At 43.3% G+C, this 17,328-nt stretch overlaps 2 protein-coding genes across 2 annotated transcripts; both read left to right on the forward strand.

Moving 5' to 3' along the window:
* The first annotated feature begins 2,627 nt into the window (after positions 1-2,627).
* On the forward strand, positions 2,628-8,047 carry FGF19 (fibroblast growth factor 19). The gene is made up of 3 exons (XM_086894070.1): positions 2,628-3,129; positions 3,226-3,329; positions 6,240-8,047. Exons 1-3 carry the CDS (start codon positions 2,796-2,798, stop codon positions 6,570-6,572), a joined length of 771 nt encoding a protein of 256 aa, XP_086750196.1. The 5' UTR covers positions 2,628-2,795; the 3' UTR covers positions 6,573-8,047.
* A 2,399-nt stretch (positions 8,048-10,446) lies between these two features.
* Positions 10,447-15,410, forward strand: LTO1 (LTO1 maturation factor of ABCE1). The gene is made up of 5 exons (XM_023928791.2): positions 10,447-10,524; positions 11,760-11,865; positions 12,681-12,751; positions 13,202-13,319; positions 13,655-15,410. The coding sequence occupies exons 1-5, from the start codon at positions 10,469-10,471 to the stop codon at positions 13,721-13,723; spliced, it is 420 nt and encodes a 139-aa protein (XP_023784559.1). The 5' UTR covers positions 10,447-10,468; the 3' UTR covers positions 13,724-15,410.
* The last annotated feature ends 1,918 nt before the right edge of the window (positions 15,411-17,328 follow it).

A 17,328-nucleotide genomic window follows, 5' to 3' on the forward strand; every position in this document is an offset into this window, starting at 1 on the left:
TTCAACTGAAATTACATTGGGACATTGGAAAGTGCAGTGGAAATAAATGATTATATAAATGATTCATTGCAACAGGTGAAAATGCCTTTGCAATTGTGAACTGTTTGGTCAGGAGGTATTTTCGTTCTATAAGACTTTCGTCCTGCGTTTTTGGTTGTTTTTCCTATCTTCATAAAAGCAGAAAATCCAACACTACCAGGTTTCCTTGTTGCAGGAAGCAAGTCCAGCATTGGAAGTGATGGTGGTATTTACCCTTCCATACATTTGTTCTGCAAACTTTTTTTTTCCTGCAAATGCATTTGTAAGAACATGCAAAGGCATGTATCTTTCTACTGAACTTTGATAAAAGATGCCAATAAATGATAAAGTTCAGTGACACGGACAGGAACTGAAATTAAAATCATGTGTTGCAATTCTGGTATTTTGAATTCAGTGACATTCATTAGCTCATTTATCTCTGGCTAAAAATAAGGCCCTGAATCTGAGTTAATAATCCAGTTTGTTTTTTTTTTTTTCTTTACAGAGGCAATAAAGAAATGAACACTTCCAGGGTATATTTAACCCATATCTCTTCAGCAGCTGTTTTGTGATAGGATTGGTGCTATTGAGTCCAATTAAGTGTTTGCAGGCACTTACCTCTGTGAGGGACTACAGGGATACCTGAACAAATTATTTAGGTTGAAACCTTTGCCTAACAAGAGAGGCCATTCAAAAAAATTGATTAAGTGCTTAATTTTTTTAAAATTTGATTAGACACAAACCCTTTAACATCAGTCCATGTAATATCAGCAACAGCAGCAATGAAAATAATTTTTAAAGCCTCTCCGACAATTGTTGGGAAATTCCCCTTTATGGCTAGCTTTTTCATAGGTTTGAAGGTTTCATTTAGTGCAAGTGATTTGTCCTTTCTGCCTCAATTTTTGATCCTCACAGAGTTGAATGAACAATTCCTTACTGCTTAAAAGAAGCTTGATATTCTTGATGAATAAAACTTATGCTCATGATTATTATTCCCACTAAAGTATAGCAGACGTAGTGATCATAAAATAGCTTCTATTCACTGAGATGCACAGAAAAATTGAGCTAAAGAAGCCTTTCAGATTCATTTCAGACCATAACCTCTGTGTGTGTGGTGGGTGCTGAGTACCTTGAAGAATGCCAGGATGAGTTACATGCACAACTGCTGTGGGGCCCAGGGCTGCAGGACAGGAACTGCCTTTGTAGCAGCCATGTAATAACATTGCAAAGGGAAAAAAAAATTAGGGACTCGCATGCCTTAATATTATTTACTGGGCTTATAATATTGTGAACTTCCGTGATGTAAGAAAGACCAGAATTGGTAGGAAAACCCACACATGATTTGGAGGATGCAGCAGGAGACACCTGAATGAAAAGTGATCTTAATCCTTATTATTCAGCAACCATGCAGGGGAAAAACTAGGATATTTTCTGTGTGTTTCAAGCTGATCACCAAAAAAATGCCCAAAGCTAATCAAAAGCAGTAGCTGCCTTTAAAATGATTGATGAGATTCAATCCCTCACTCTCAGTGAGTTTGTTATGCAAGACCCTGCTCATCCAAACTCAGACTGATCAATGTTAACTCCAGTTAAATGCACCTGAATTTGCACGTGATAACAAGATATCATCCTACAAGCCTCTGTATTTCTGTATGGCCTTGTGTATGTGCCCATCCTCACTGAGCTAAGACTGCTCATGAAGAAAAGTTTTTTGTGGGAGTGTTTGCAGGAGGGAGATGCAAGTGTAGGGACAAAAGTATGAAAGCAAACTAGCAAAATATAAAAACAGTATGTGGAAGCTGACTGAAGCTCTGTGTTTCAGAGCTTTGTGTTCCTGTGGTCAGGAGGTGGGGTTATGACTTGTTTAATTGTGATTTAATGTCCTGTGGGGGAAATATTTTTTTTTTCTTTATGAAATGACCAGTTTTCTTTTTTGAAATCGGAGAAAATTCCTTCAGTGATCACTTTGGACGTACAGCAGAAAAATCTGCAGCAATCCCTTTAAATATCTCTCAGATGCAAATAGGATAGAAAACCCCCAAATGTGTGTGTCTTCTTTTTTCCAGGGGCACTTGTTGAGCGAGCTCCCTGGGAGGAGCCCACGTGGAAAAAAATCATGCGCAGACCAGAAGAAAATTTCTGTTTGAAGCTTAAATTTTCTTCAGCCCCAGTCTCTTTGTAAGGGACGAATAGGATCTGGAGAGCCCTCCGGAGCGGCTCCCCCGAGGCGAGGCAGCCGCATCCCAGGGGCCAGGCTCCATCTAGCGCCGCGGCCGGGGATGGCCGGGCGGGGATCCAGCCCGGAGCCGCGCCGGGACACCCACAGCCGCCGGTACCTGGCCGGACCGGGCTGGACCAGCACCGTGTGCGGCCGTGCCCCGCCGGCTTCCCCGGAACCGGGAGCGGCCGTCCCGCTCCCCCAGCGTTCGGCCCCTGCCGGAGAGGCGAGCCCAGGTTTAGGCAGCGGCTCTTTGATTTCAGAAAAGGGAAATGAAATGCAGGACGGGCAAGGGCGAAGGCAGGGGCTGAGCCGCGGCGGGGAGCAGGGCAGCCTCCTGCCGCTGGGTGGGCCGGGTACACACACGCCCACCCCCGGTCCCAGTCCCGGCACCACATCGGGGCTGCGGGACGTGCAGCGCCCCGGGACCGCGGCCGGAGCCCCGCAGGAGCAGGGAGCTCGGAGATGCCGATGCGGAGGAAGCGACTTTAGGGTGTCCCCTACGAAATGGTGTCACCCGCTCAGTATTTTCGGGGGGAGTGACCGATCCGGCTATGAAATGGGCTCTATATCGGATGCGGCCGGATCGATGGAGCTGATAACGGCGAGCTATAAAAGGCCGGGGGGCGGCTGCGGCCGCGCTACAAGCCCGAGGCGCCGAGCCGGGATGGGGCTGCGCCCCGCCGCGCTGGCGCTGCTCGGCCTGGCGGCCGCTGCCGCCTCCGCGCTGCCGCTGCCGCTGCCCGACGCCGGCCCGCACCTCAACTACGGCTGGGGAGAGCCCATCCGGCTGCGGCACCTCTACACCGCCAGCAAGCACGGGCTCTTCAGCTGCTTCCTGCGCATCGGCGCCGACGGCCGGGTGGACGCGGCTGGCAGCCAGAGCCCGCAGAGTGAGTGGCGGCGGCAGGGATGGGGATGGGGATGGGGATGGGGACGGGCCGGGGCCGCGGGGGTGACGCTGCTGTCCCCTCTATCTCTGCCCGCAGGTCTGCTGGAGATCCGCGCCGTGGCCGTGCGCACCGTGGCCATCAAGGGCGTGCAGAGCTCCCGGTACCTGTGCATGGACGAGGCGGGGCGGCTGCACGGACAGGTGAGCACCCGCGCTGCTGTCCCCGGGGGGATTTTGCACTCTGGAACAGCGGCGTGCTCTAATAACGGGGTAACAAAGTTTCCAGGTGTCCGCCACCCTTCTTCCCCCGCTTCCCCAGCCTGTTCTCCCTAGGACGTGCGCTTCTTGGCACCGTCACTGCCCGAAAGGCTGTGGGGATTGTTAGAAGGCAGAAAGGAAAACGTAGTTTAGAAAGTAAATGATGTTTTGCGTGTCCCCTGCCAAAATATACCAAAAATACACCCCAGGGGAAAAATTGCATTTAGATTTAAAATTCTCATCAGTGGGAGACTGTGATTCTGCTGCAGAAATAGATTAAACTCTGCTGTAGAATATAAATAATTTCTCACTGTTCAGGTCAGGTATTCTGGAACAAAAAAAAAATAAAATTAAGAGACTGCTCCTTTGGAGAAGAGTTGCAGCCAGCTGGATGCCAAACACAACTCCCAGGAACACAGGGTTGCTATCTCCTAGGAAGCTGCAAACATAAAAAGGATTTTGAGGAGGAAAGGATGCTTCTCCACTGCCTCTCTTTTGCCTTGCTGTAGCTGCACACCTGTGGACTCTGAGGGCATGGGGAGTTAATTGCCCCACTGATGGCACTAGGTTAGCTTTTTCACTAGGTTTAGCAACAAGTCATGGACATAAACTCATTTTTAAGGCACGTGAATATATTATTGACTCTAGAATTTGTCAGGTGCAGTCCAGATTTAGTCTGTACAGAAGCATGAGTTTCACAGAGTGATGGCTTTTAGTGATGCAACATTAAAGATACAGCTTGATCCTTTTTTGATTATTCCAGCAAAATTTCTGCTGATTTCACTCACGAAAGGACTTGGTCCATTCTCAAAACTCCTAGTAGGTTTAATAACAACAACAATGATGTTTCTGAATGGGGATAGAATTAAGAATGCGTAAATTGAATTAAGCCTTTCTTTCTGAATTTCCTTGCTTTTTTGGGCTCAAATCAGTCGAGGCTGAGATGAAATGCACAGGTACAGATGAAAGATGAATGGTCAGGGTGACGGTAGGTCAATTATTAGCTTAATTCTTTAATGTATATCCAAAACAAACCAGAGTCTGGATTCTGCTCCTATTGGAGCTACCAGCAACTTGTTTTGATTGAACTTGTGCAATCACAGAATTTTAAAATGGCTTTCCTATAACACCATTTTGAAGGCACACACATTGGTTGGAACTGCATTTGTTGGTGTAGAGTATTAGATACAGGTTGGGGTTTTATTCTGCAAACACAACAGCACATAGCAGTCCTGTCCCATCTCTGTGTTGTGGACACCTGCTGTCACCTCTGTGCTCACAGCCCAACCAGGCAGCTCTGCAGGTAAATCTTTACCTTATCAGCACCATGCTCAGGACTTGGAGAACAAAAGGGCAAACACAGTGTCTGGGGGCTGAACCTGTGCTCCTGCAACATGGCCTGTTTTCACACTGGAAAACTGATGACTGGGGTTGGTTTTTGAATGTGCTGTGTGCTGTAGTCAGTAGTTTAGGGAACATGCTGAATATGTTGACATACTGTGATTCCTCCTGTGAAAAAAAAAATCTGGAAATACTTAAAAAGTCTGTTTGGTACTTGTTTATAAAAAACTGACTGGAGAACGTCCCAATGAAATGAAGAGGGAAAGGTATAGCTGAGACACAGGGACTCAATCAATATCTGTTGTTTGTAGAGTGCACTTCTTGAGCAAGAAGCTCTTTTATTTCATCATCCTTTTTAGTGAGACTGAGCACTCATAAAGACAGCTAACAATCCAGCTCCAATCTTTTGTCATATACATATATTTTTCTGAGATATGTGTGTGTGTAAGGATAAATATTGCACCATTTTATTTGGAGAAAACATATTTTTTAAAATTACTTTATTAATTTAAAAGATACTTTTAAAAGATAACCAAATGCATGCCCTTAATTTTACTCCCTGTTACTAAGGAGGGTGTCTGAGAAAGGGCTGGAATTACTAAATGTGCTCTCTGTTCAGACAGGCAGAACATGTAAGGACATTTCTATCTCTGCAGACTGAGATATAATCAGCAATTCTCTTTTATTGACCACAGGTTCAATCACCTGCAGTGGCTGAGACTGAAATAGCACCAGAGTTGTAAGAAACGCAGTGCTGATGTAAAGATCTGGAGAGGTCAGACCTGCTGTTACGGGTCTAATGTACAAATATAATATATATACACATATATATGTTTACAACTTAGGATGTTGCAGATATATAATATCTGTACAGGGCATTGTAAATGTAATCCTACAAATTCATACCTAAGAAAATACATTCTTCTCTACAAAATCCTAACTTGTGCTGGTATTCATTCAACAGTTCTCATGTTAACATGAAAATGACACTTCATAAAAGGGTCTTTGGCAATTCCAGTAAATTTTGAGCAGAAAAAGGTGGAAATTACCATTTAGCATTGTTTTACTGATTAGCCACGTTGTCTTTCTACAGACCTCATACTGAAACGCTTGCCCAGGCAAATCTCTAACAGAGCAGGAGTTCTATACTTGTATTAGGACTCATGGCTGCAGTTAAGGACTGCTCATCTAAATCAGCACTGGCACCTGAGACTCTTTTTCCCAGTGCTCAGGACAGGATAAGTGTGGTGGCTATGGAGAGGCACATCCCAGGATTCACAGCTTATTAAATGGGATGAACATGGAAAGAACTTCAGGGGGAATAGGGATAGGATATGATAGATTAGAATAGAATAGAATACAATACAATACAATACAAATACAATACAATACAAGCCAGAAGGACACCCCCATTGAGGGACAAGGACTTTTCCCATCCAAGGTTTGTTTTGTTGTTGAATACAACCAGCCTGGTGGGTATATTTGTAATTCTTGCTATTCCTTACTGCTCAGCTCAGGTATTCTACTGAAGACTGTTCCTTTGAGGAGGAGATTCGCCCAGATGGCTACAACGTGTATAAATCCAAAAAACACGGAATATCGGTGTCTTTGAGCAGTGCCAAACAAAGACAGCAGTTCAAGGGAAAAGATTTCCTTCCCCTGTCTCACTTCTTGCCCATGATCAACACTGTGCCCGTGGAGTCAGCAGACTTTGGTGAATACGGTGATTACAGCCAGGCCTTTGAGCCAGAGGTGTTCTCCTCGCCCCTGGAGACAGACAGCATGGACCCCTTTGGCATCGCCTCTAAACTGTCCCCAGTGAAGAGCCCCAGCTTCCAGAAGTGACTGTGCTCCCACACGTTTATACAGAAACATTGCAGAGTATTGCAGAGTTTTAGCTTTTTTGTAGTGATATTTGGGAACTTTTTTGTGTGTTTGAGTAAGAAGCTAGCCTCGTCCTTGTTGTACCTGTAAGAAATAAGTGACAAGAGGCTGTTCTATAGTCTAAAGAATTGCCAATCCATAGTTTTGTTTGGAAAAGGAGGATTAAATGCGAAAAGTTTAGAGCTTTATCAGAATTCCTCCATAGGTGGTGATAAAATAACTATAATTTTTGTACACCAGCTTCACTTCCACATATTACCACCTGTTATATCTGCTCATATGAGCAAAAGCAGAAAACTTTTTCCTCTTCAGAGACCTCAGACTCAAACATTTGGACCAAAACTAGATGAAGGAAAACATCATACCAGATGTAACTTGAGTTAATGCTGCTTCTTAAAAGGCTGCAAACAACATTCTGGGGAAAACTTTCTATTGAAAGCATACTACTGAAAAAACAAATCTGCTTGTATATTGTGATTTTTCTTCCCTTATAAAATACAGAAAGAAGTGAAAGATTTCTCCCTTCCCTTACTGCTAAAAAGGTCTTTGGGAAACTTGATCGTTGATTTCTTTTGCAGGCTAAATTACATTCTCTGTGGCATCAGAATCATCCAGCAGAGAGTTCTCATCAAAATCAGTGAGAATTCTGTGTGTGGTTGGAAGAGTGAAAGAGCTAGAATTGATGTTCGTCAAATAGGGAATGAGCAGCTCAAATGAATGTTTAAATGAAGATTCTGTTGTATATAAGCATGTATATGTCATTAGCAAACAAAGAAAAACACTAAGAATGGATGTATAGGTCAAATCAGTTGTAAAATAGGTTTTTGTGTTTAACCTTTAACCACCAGGAATTCTTTCAAGTCACTTCCAGGCTTGATTCAGCATCCATGGGAATCAGTGGAGAGATGGTTTAGTGAGTTAAAAGCTGCAGAACTGAGTTAGGATTCTCCTGGCAGGAAGGGATTGTGAGTAACTCTGGTCAAAGCACCTGATGTCTTCAAGGTCTGTTCTCCCTTTGAGAAGATTCAAAGAAGGAATAAGCAAGGTGAAGCCAAAGGAAAAAAAATACAAAAAAAAGGATGGTTCAGGGATTCTACTTGTTTCCAAAAGTTCATTTATAACAGAGATTTCGGTACAAAAGAAAAATAAGCTCTACTGGAAATACTGGTGTTCTTCTAACCTAGCACTTCATTACCAATGCAATATTTATAATTAATTTATTGAATACATACATCTGTTTATTTTGTTACTGTTATTTATGCTCAAAATTCTATTTATATAGTCCTGAAGGTGGGTTTTTTTAGTTGTAACAAATCTTGTGAGGTTTTGTAATCAATGAAATTTCAGCCAACGATAGCTTTTTACATTTCTGTGCATTAACAGTACTGCAATGTGTACATTTGCAATAAAACAGAAAATCATCTTCAATTCTGAAATCTGCTTGACTCTCTTGTCTCTCCCTAAGTACCATATCCACACATCTTCTAAATACCTCCAGAGCTGGTGACTCAACCACTTCCCTGGGCAGCTTCATGACAAAAAAGATCCCGTGGGTAGAAGGCTACTCCCATTTAAAAATGGGAACCATTCTAACTGGTGCTGCCAGGGAGAAAAGTGGTGAGTTTTGCCTGAAAAAGATGTCAGTTTCTGTCAGGAAAAGAGCCTGAATGTTTCCACTTGGAAATGCTGTGAGTCACAGGAACAGATTTCTTGGCTGGCAAACTTTTCCCATGGTGTTTTCCCATTCTCTTTTGTGCTGAGCCACTGCCACACAACCGGGGGGTTCGACTCCTCTTGTGCTGGTAGAGGCAGTTCTGATTTTCAGGTTGTTTTATTCCAAAACTTTTCAGATTTCAGAGGGTTTAATTTCCAGTTTTTATCAGTCACTGTATTTTCTTTGAACGCCTTTAAGACTTTTTTCACAAAAACCAAAAAAACCAAACTAGAAAACAAAATAAAATACTAATAAACTTTTAAAGTTTGGGGAAAAAAGTCACTTTTACTTTTCTGCTAAAAAATTGTACAGATTTGACAGGAAACATGACAAATAATGGAGTTTGGAGGGTACACAGTTTAATTGTGCCAGTGAGAGATTTTTTAAGTGGTTGTAACATTGTGACTATTTCTCAAGGCTGCAAAGACAGGCAGCCTTACATTGAGAACAGCACCTTGAGCTCTCTCGTGACCCTATTTGCTGACACCTTTGGATTACCATTTTCTACCGGCAGCACAGTGATTTTTCATGCAACAGCATGGTTAGAGGTTGGTTCAGTATTTATTCAGACAGAGGGAAGAATGCCAGGAGCTAAATTAACCCACACCGCTTCCTGGAGCGCTTCAGTTTTCGCTGGAGTTTTCCCATCCCAGCTCTGACCAAACCTGGGTGTTTGGTTTATAAAATCTTACAAGATCTCGGCTTGAGGTGGGAGGATTGCTGGGAAATGCTTCCCCTGCCCTTCGACACCTGACTCAGTCAGGAACCGGGTGTGCAAAACCTCCAAAAAACACCTTTGTTTCTGTGGGAATGTAAACATCACCACCACCCCTCAGCACACACGTCCCCTGTCCATCAGAGCTCCTCAAAGACAGTAGGACAATGGCGGTGCTTTCATTTGCAACAGCACATTTTACAGCCCTAAAAGGTTTTTAGCTCAGGTGTCAAATGTCTCCTTGTGAAGTCTCAGCTGGAAGCTGTGATGTGCAAATACGAGTTGTTAGAGGAGTGGGGAGGCTGCAGGAAAGGAGATACTGAGCGTCTTCATTTCCACTTGGGGGAAGTGTAAAAAACTATAAATCAATTCAAATAGTGTCCACTTTACCTTTGCTCAAATCACTGAAACCCTGTTGGTGGAAAATTCGGAGGCCACTCTTTCTACTCTGCCAGTCTACTTTGCATATGAATGGGGATATGGGGACACAACATGATAAATAAAATGTCCCTTTCTTTTCCTCAAAAATACATATTCTAACATCAGGCTGGCAAAATAGTGTGACGCAGAGCCACATTTTCATTAAGTATCTGGAAATTAACAGTGCAAGTTGACTTTAAAATATGCACTTATAAATGAGTATAAATGTTTCCTTTGACCATTGTTGATCTGTAACAACTCTTACATATTTTAACAGAGCAGCCTAGTGTTAGCCTTAGTGTAGGTACACTACAGTTTGGGTGGGTATTTACAGCAAAAATATTTATGTTTTAGAATCATAGACTGGTTTGAATTGGAAGGGACCTTAAAGGGACCTAAATTTCATTCCAGGGGCAGGGACACCTTTCTAGGTTGCTCAGAGCTCAATCCAACCTGGCCTTGGACTTTCCAGGGATAGGGCATCCACAGCTTCTCTGGGCAACCTGTGCCAGAGCCTCACCACCCTTACAGGGAAAATATGTGAGCATATGTACCAAAACCACACTTTTTGAAAGCCAGAGATACCGATATTATATGAGAGAGAGGGGCAGACTCTATAATTCCGTGACCAGGGACAAGACCCAAGAGAATGGCCTGAAGCAGCGTCAGGGCAGGCCTAGGTTGGATACCAGAACAAGGTTCCTCAGCCGGGGGGTGGTCGGGGAGTGGACCAGGCTCTGCAGGGCAGTGGTAGCAGCAAAAGGCTAGCAGAGCTCAGGGAGCGTCTGGACAACGCTTTGAGGTACAGGGTGGGATTTCTGGAACACGGGGTGGGATTTTGGGAAACCCACAGGTTTCCCCATCGACGTCCCGGGCAGGGATCTGTGGCGGCGCTCGGGCGCCCCCTAGTGGCCTCATGCCGCCATGGCGTATGGGCGCGGCTTGCCGTAAGGGGCGCGGTCTGTGGTCTCAGACCACGCCCCCTCCCGCGCGCCGTCCGCTCCCGGCATGCCTCGCGCCGCCATGGCTGACCTGTTTGATGGCATTGTGATGGCCGAGCAGAGGTGAGGGGTAGAGGGTGTCTGGAGCGGCCCGAGAGGGGCTCCTCGGCATCGCGGGGCTCCCTTGTGCATGTGCTTCCCTGCGGGAGCTGCTAGGGCAGCGTCAGGGAAAGGAGAGCGAGTGCTGAGCCCGAGGAGGGCGGGGAAAATTCGCCTCTGCGCGTTCTGAGAGACCGATCACGGCAAAACGGCCTGAAGCTGAGTCGGGGAAGGTGTAGGTGGGACATGAGGGAATGCTCTTCATCCAGAGGGTGGTTGGGCGCTGGAACAGGTTGCCGAGGGACTTGGTCTCAGCACAGAGTGGGACCGACCCCGGCAGGCTGGATCGATGAGCCGAGACCAGAGGGGTGAGGGTCAGCAAGACCAAGTGGTGGGTCCAGCCTTTGGGTCACCTCAACCCTCTGCAGCGCTCCAGGATAGCGGGAGAATTCCTGGAAAGCATCCCACAGGGAAAAGACCTCTGGCTGCTGGCCAAGAGCTGCCGAACACGAGCCCAGGTGGTCAGGAAGGACAATGGCATCCTGGCCCGTGCCAGCAATAGTGCGGCCAGCACGACCAGGGCACTGACTGCCCCCCTGTTCTGGGAACCGCTGAGGCCTCACCTTGAATCTTGGGGTCAGTTTTAGGTTCCTCACTACAAAAAAGATTTTGAGGCGCTGGAGTGTGTCCAGATAAAAGAATTGAGCTGGGACAGGCTCTGGAGCACAAGTCAGATGAGAAGGGGCTGATTGAGATTTGGGGGTTCAGCCTATAGGAAAGGAGGCTTGGGGAGGACCTTCTCTCTCCCTACAAATCACTGACAGGAGCCCCCCCATGTGGAGTTGGACTTTTCTCCCTGGTAACAAGTGACAGGACAAAAGGAAGAGGTCTCAAATTGCACCAGAGGAGTTTGGAGTTGGACATAAGGAGGAATTCCTTTTTGGAAAAGGTTGCCAGGCCTTGGAAGGGGCTGCCTGGGGAGCTGCTAGAGTCACCATTTCTGGATGTGTCTGAGGAACAGCTGGGTGTAGCACTCAGGGCTCTGGTCTGGTTGTCACAGTGGTGATCATTTAGAGATTCAACTGGATGATCTCAGAGGTCTTTACCAACTGTAATGAGACTGTGATTCTGGAATTTAAATAGATTTTATGTGGTACTTCTAAACTTTGGAGGCAATGCACGTTTCTGTTGCCCAGACTCACTCGTGTGAAGTATGAGCTCCATATGAGATTAACAAAGCTGTGATTCTGTGTTCCCAGGTTCCATGGGGAGGGGTACCAGGAGGGATTTGCAGAGGGCAGCCACACTGGAATGGCTGAGGGCAGGAGGTACGGAGCGCTCCATGGAGCCAGGATCGGCTCAGAGGTAAACGGGGAATGCTTCAGCATTGGAATCTTCTTGTCACTAGAAAATGTCATATACACAGAAACTTTCAGGCAAAGCCATACAGAAACTTTCAGGCTGGGGCCTGCTGTGTTTCACTGCTGTGTCTGTGTCTGGAATGACCCATTTTGAGGTGGAGAGTTCAGTACATGTGCCTGTGTTTTTTGAGCTTATTTGCTGTATGGAGCTTTGGTAATCTTTTTTCCCAAATTTATTGCTAAAGGCACCATCTCCTGTGGCTTAGGATAGGGAAGAACATGGAATCTTGAGACATAAAGAGGCAGTTCCACGTGTCTCGTGCACTCCACATTAATTCTGATGCTCTGAGGGTTTGTGGCACTGTACCTCTTCCTCACACAAAGCCAGCTCTGTGTTCTGGCACACCTGGATCGATAACCATTCCTAGGAATTCAGGGGCTGGAGAGTAGTGGGGAGGCAGCTTAACTTGTCCCATATGTCCAGCTCCAGTTTGTCACAGTCCCAGGATGAGAATGCTAAACAGCAGCCTCCAGAGCTGGATGGTTTTGTACAAAATATTGCTGGACGGACCATAAGAGAGAAGTGCTCTAATCTCTTCATACTGGGAAAGCTGCAGAGGGAGGCAGAATTAGAGACATTAAATGAGAGGATGACTTTGGTAATTTACACTTGTCAGCCTTTCCAGCTTAGAAACATGTTTGTGTATCCAGAGTTTAGTTTACTGAACAATGAGATACAGTGTAGTGCTTTATTTTTGTTTGACTGTCTGTACCATGTGTTCTTTGGGGATTTTTCTTTCCCTCAAAATTCACTTTTAGATCGGTTGCTACCTTGGGTTTGCACTGACATGGCACTATCTGCTCCAGAAATGTACAGATGAAAAGAACAGGTGAGGTTAAAAAAGCTAAAAGACATTTTGCTATGACTTCTATTCTTCATACCTTTTTTTTTTTCTGTCTCATTTTGATTAATCAGTCTGTCAGAATGGCCTTTTTGGTTGTATTTCTTTATTTTGCCTAGTCATCTAATCAGTATTTTTGTTGATTCTTGAATATTTCTCAACTTTGGATCAGTAAGTTGTAAGGGAAACTTTAAATCTGTCAGTTGTGCCTTAATTCCCAAATTGGAATAATTCCTAGTTTGGATAATTTCTTAAATATGTATAGAACAAACCTGACAATGGGCTAAATGGGAGAAGTTGAATTAAAGAAGGACAGAGGGCTGGGTTTTGTACTCTGGATTATTATGTATCAGTATAATTTTCATACTGATGGATTGAAAAAACTCCTGTGTGAAGATCATTTGGTTTTGTTTTGATCTGATTCTTTTTTTCTTCTAGCAAAAAAATAAGGGCTCTGGATTCATTAATAGGGATGATTCAGAAATTCCCATATGAGGACCCCACTTATGATAAGCTGCAAGAAGATCTGGAAAAAATCAGAGGAAAATTTAAGCAGGTTTGTAGGATTGTTTTTTTAGCACATAAATTCATTTTTGAAGATACTTAGTTTCTAAAGCCACTCCAAAATGCATTATTTGTGTGGAACAGTTATTGTTTCCCTCCTGCAGTTGTAGCAAAATACTTGAAGTGAAATAAACTTGGAAGTTGAAAATTTCCCAACCATTAACAAATGCAAAAAAAAAATTCTTTGGAAAGCAAGTTTGAAATAATTTTTGATAATTTGAATTACAAGTGGGACCAGAAGAAGAGAAATGGAGCCATTGGTAGTTTTCTTAAACATTCTTCTTGGAAAACAGACCCTTTGAAACACCTCTATGTATTCTTTTTTAGGTTTGTTCCATGCTAAATATTCAGTCTGATTTTAGAATTCGTACTGAGAGATCTTCATTAACATTTTGATTGCAACAAATGAAGATAAACATGGATGACCAAAGGAAAAAAACATTAAAAGAACAGAACTGGAAAAGTGTTTATCTTCTTTTATATTAAAAAAAATCAAAATAATGAAGAGATGGATGTTAAAGGGGAAAGAGAAAATCACTGGACTTGCAATGTTATTTAACATTTATTATGTCCAAGTTTTGTTTAATCTATTACACACACTAGTGTGTAAATCTGTTAAATAGAAATATTTGTTTTCATTCTTTGCTAGTCTTGTACTGATAATTCCTCAAAAGGAAAACAAGCATTTGCACAGTTTCCTTGTTTAAAGGATGCCTGTTACTTAAAAATCTGTGTATGCAGATCATTCAGTCTACACAATGTGTAGATGCTGTGGGTGAAGGAAAATAAAATCAATTCCCCGCAGACTTTGCAGCAGGAAAGAATTATGTGGGCAGGGGATGGAATGATAAAGGAGGTCAGAATGCAGAGGAGAAGGATGAAGATAATCTGCTCAGAATATGGAATTTATACCTGGATTTTCCAGTAGTTTTGCAGACTGATGGAGGGAAGGGAGCAAACTCCACAAAATCTAACCCCAACAAGTTAACAATTTAAATGGTGGGTGAGATAAACATGACTGCCAGAAGAGTTGTGATTTTCATTGACTGCATTTATTAGTGCCTCTTACAGAGACCAGCTTTTTATGTGCCAGCCTTGTAAAGTGACCTCTTTAGTTTCATTTCAAATCAATGGATGCTGCCAGTTGCATGTATTTAACTGTGTCAGTAGACAGAAATACCTGGAACAGGCTTTGGCTTGGGCTGCTGGATGTCTTTGCATTCCAGTTCTGTAAGGAATTCCAGAATTCCTTTATCAGCTGTACCCTGTGTGTGTCTGCCTATGCATGCATGGCACAGTGCAGCCTCATAAAGACAGATTTGAGGTTTTTGGTTTCTTTAATTGTCTTACATGTGAATTTTGATACACACAGGCAGTGTCAGAGCCATCTAGTGGATGTGTGGGATTGTAGGAGCTCAAAAATATTTGTATAGGTGAAGTTGTTAAAATAAACAGTACAAAACATACATGCTCCTGAGAATTCTAATTATGTGGAAAATTTCTTTGAAAAGAGTAACACTGAGATAGGAATTAGTTTGTACTTGTTTCATCATTTGCAAAAATGTCTGTAAAAGCAAGGGCAGGGCTGTGAGAGCTCCAAGTAGAGCATTTGTTTAGTAGAAGTGTGTGATATGTGAGTAACAAGCCAAGGTGCTGCTCTAGAGATTGTATCAGACACAAGTATTTTTGTTCAGCTCAGGAGAGAAAGGGTCTTTTGCAATCAGATGGTGACTGTTATTTGGAAAATTGGTTTGGTGGCTAATTTTCTTGTATTGCTTTAGTTTTAATAAATAATTATTGCTTTATTTTTAATAAAATAATATAATAAATTATTATATAAATACATGTGCATATACTGAACTGTAAGTATTGCATCAACCAGGATTTCCCGCTGGGATGTACCAAGTTTAGGGTTATCTATTAGGTCTTTAATTTTTTAATTAGGTCTTTAATTAAGTTTCATATCTGTGTACACACTGATGGAATCTCTTCTTCCATGAGTCTCTATTTTTCTGACTGTCTGCTGTTTCACACCTTGTGTGGGCCTGGTTTGGTTTATTAAATGAGGCAGAGTTCAAAACTGTTGGATGTTCAGTTGTGTGCTTTCTTCAGTGCCAGTTTTTTTTGTTTCCTGCAGTGAGTTGTGGGGGTTTGTGTGCCGTTCAGGGCTGTGACAGCAGAACATTCCCCGTAGGGTAGCGCACGGGTGACAAGGTGACACCACCTTCCCAAAAGCACCTCCAGGGAGGAAGGCAGCTGAGCAGGTCAGGAACACACTCACAGCACACCACGGATAGCTGCTCAACGGCGGGGAGTCAGGGAGGGGCTTTGTGTGGAGCTTCAGTGGGGTTTATTGAAGCCACACACTGAAGTGGTCCAGGGACAAAGAAGGCTACACTGAGGGTACAGGAGTATATAAGGGTCCAAGGGGGTGGATCAGAGGGTCAGGGTCCAATAGGGATAGAGTGAAGTGGTGCATAAGGGGGTTAGTGAGAGGGAGAACCAATGGGGTGACAGGGGTGGAACACTGTACCAAACTGGGGTCAATGGGGAAACAGGGGAAGGGAGGCTTATATAAAAGGTAGAAAGGGGTGGGATGGCCAACAGGGTATATAGAACTGGGGTACATTAAAATGGCAGTGCAAAGAGCTATGGGGGAATGCCTTTTTCTTATTATACCTCTTTCTTTTCCATGTTATACCTCGGGGGCTTCCCTCCATGCCCTTGACTCACTACCCTTGACTCTGGAGCCTCCACAATTCCCAGCATTCCGTAGAGGTGTTTTTTTATGTCTGATTTACAGCTGAGGTTTTGGGTATGCCTGATTTAAAGCCCAGGTTACATCAAGAATATTAATTTGTCTTTGTCAAAGGGTCAGGAAGATATAGAAAAATATGCAGCCTTGTACATTATGATATTGGTTATTAATAAAGAAGGACATAGAGATTGTGGCTTGGTGCTGATTGTCCAAGAAGTTTGAAATTTTGCACAAGACTTAAAACTATTATCTCTGTACTCATCCACCACTCCTAGTTATAGCTCAGTAGTTAGAAAGGAATGTTTGAAACATTTCACTCACGAATTTCTGACTTGCCTAGACTGCTTGTTTTGTCTCTTCATGACCATCTTTCAGCTGAGCCTGTGGAATATGGAATTTTATTAAACGGTGGATACACAGCTCATTATTTCTAGGCTGCTGAAGTCCAGAAGAGTTGTAATTTTCCTTTCTGCAGTGTGTGATGAGTACAAGATATAGTGAATTTTGAGGCATCAGCAGAGAGGTAAACTTTGAATACCATTTGGTTAAGTTCCCAGGTACAATTCTTGTTCTCTCGTCATTAAGCAACTTCCTTTCCATGTCTTGTCAGCTGTACTAAAGGTGATCAATTTCAGCTTTGAATAAATATCTGTAATCAACAGAAATGGGTGAATTAAATGAGAAAAAAAAAAGAATCTGGGTGTGCAAGTGTTTGCTTCAAAACCCTGTGGAGCTACTCTGGCTCATTTGAATACTGTTTTTATGAAACAAGGTTGTGATAATTTCTATGTGAGATTAAATTTGGAGTTTTAATTTTCCAGTAAATCAGTTTCAATGTTTGTATAGGTTTTGGTTTTTGAAGAGATGCAGGACAGAGTTTGAGCCTACCATGCTTTTAGGAATGCTTATTTACACTTTGACTGGAAATACAACTTCCTGCACTGGAATAAAGAGAGATCCATCTGTTAAAAGTCTGCCTGCACCCTAATATCCCACAGTGCTTTAGAGTAAGAACTTAATATTTTTGGTAATGTTCTATTTCTTTCTATTCTTGGTGCCTTTTGAATAGCGTCCCTTTGCAACTTATGGCCATGGCTTGTGGTCTAATTGCAGCCTAAAACTTCAGCTTTCATAGTTTGGCAAGTAACCATGAAGATTCTCATTTTACAGTCTGCAAGAGTTGTTTTTTAAATGGATAAAGTTGTGACAGTACACATTCCCACAGAAATGGATATATGTTTCA

This window comes from Cyanistes caeruleus, chromosome 6 (genome assembly GCF_971803275.1).
Source record: "Cyanistes caeruleus chromosome 6, bCyaCae1.hap1.1, whole genome shotgun sequence".
Classification (NCBI taxonomy): Eukaryota; Metazoa; Chordata; class Aves; order Passeriformes; family Paridae; genus Cyanistes; species Cyanistes caeruleus.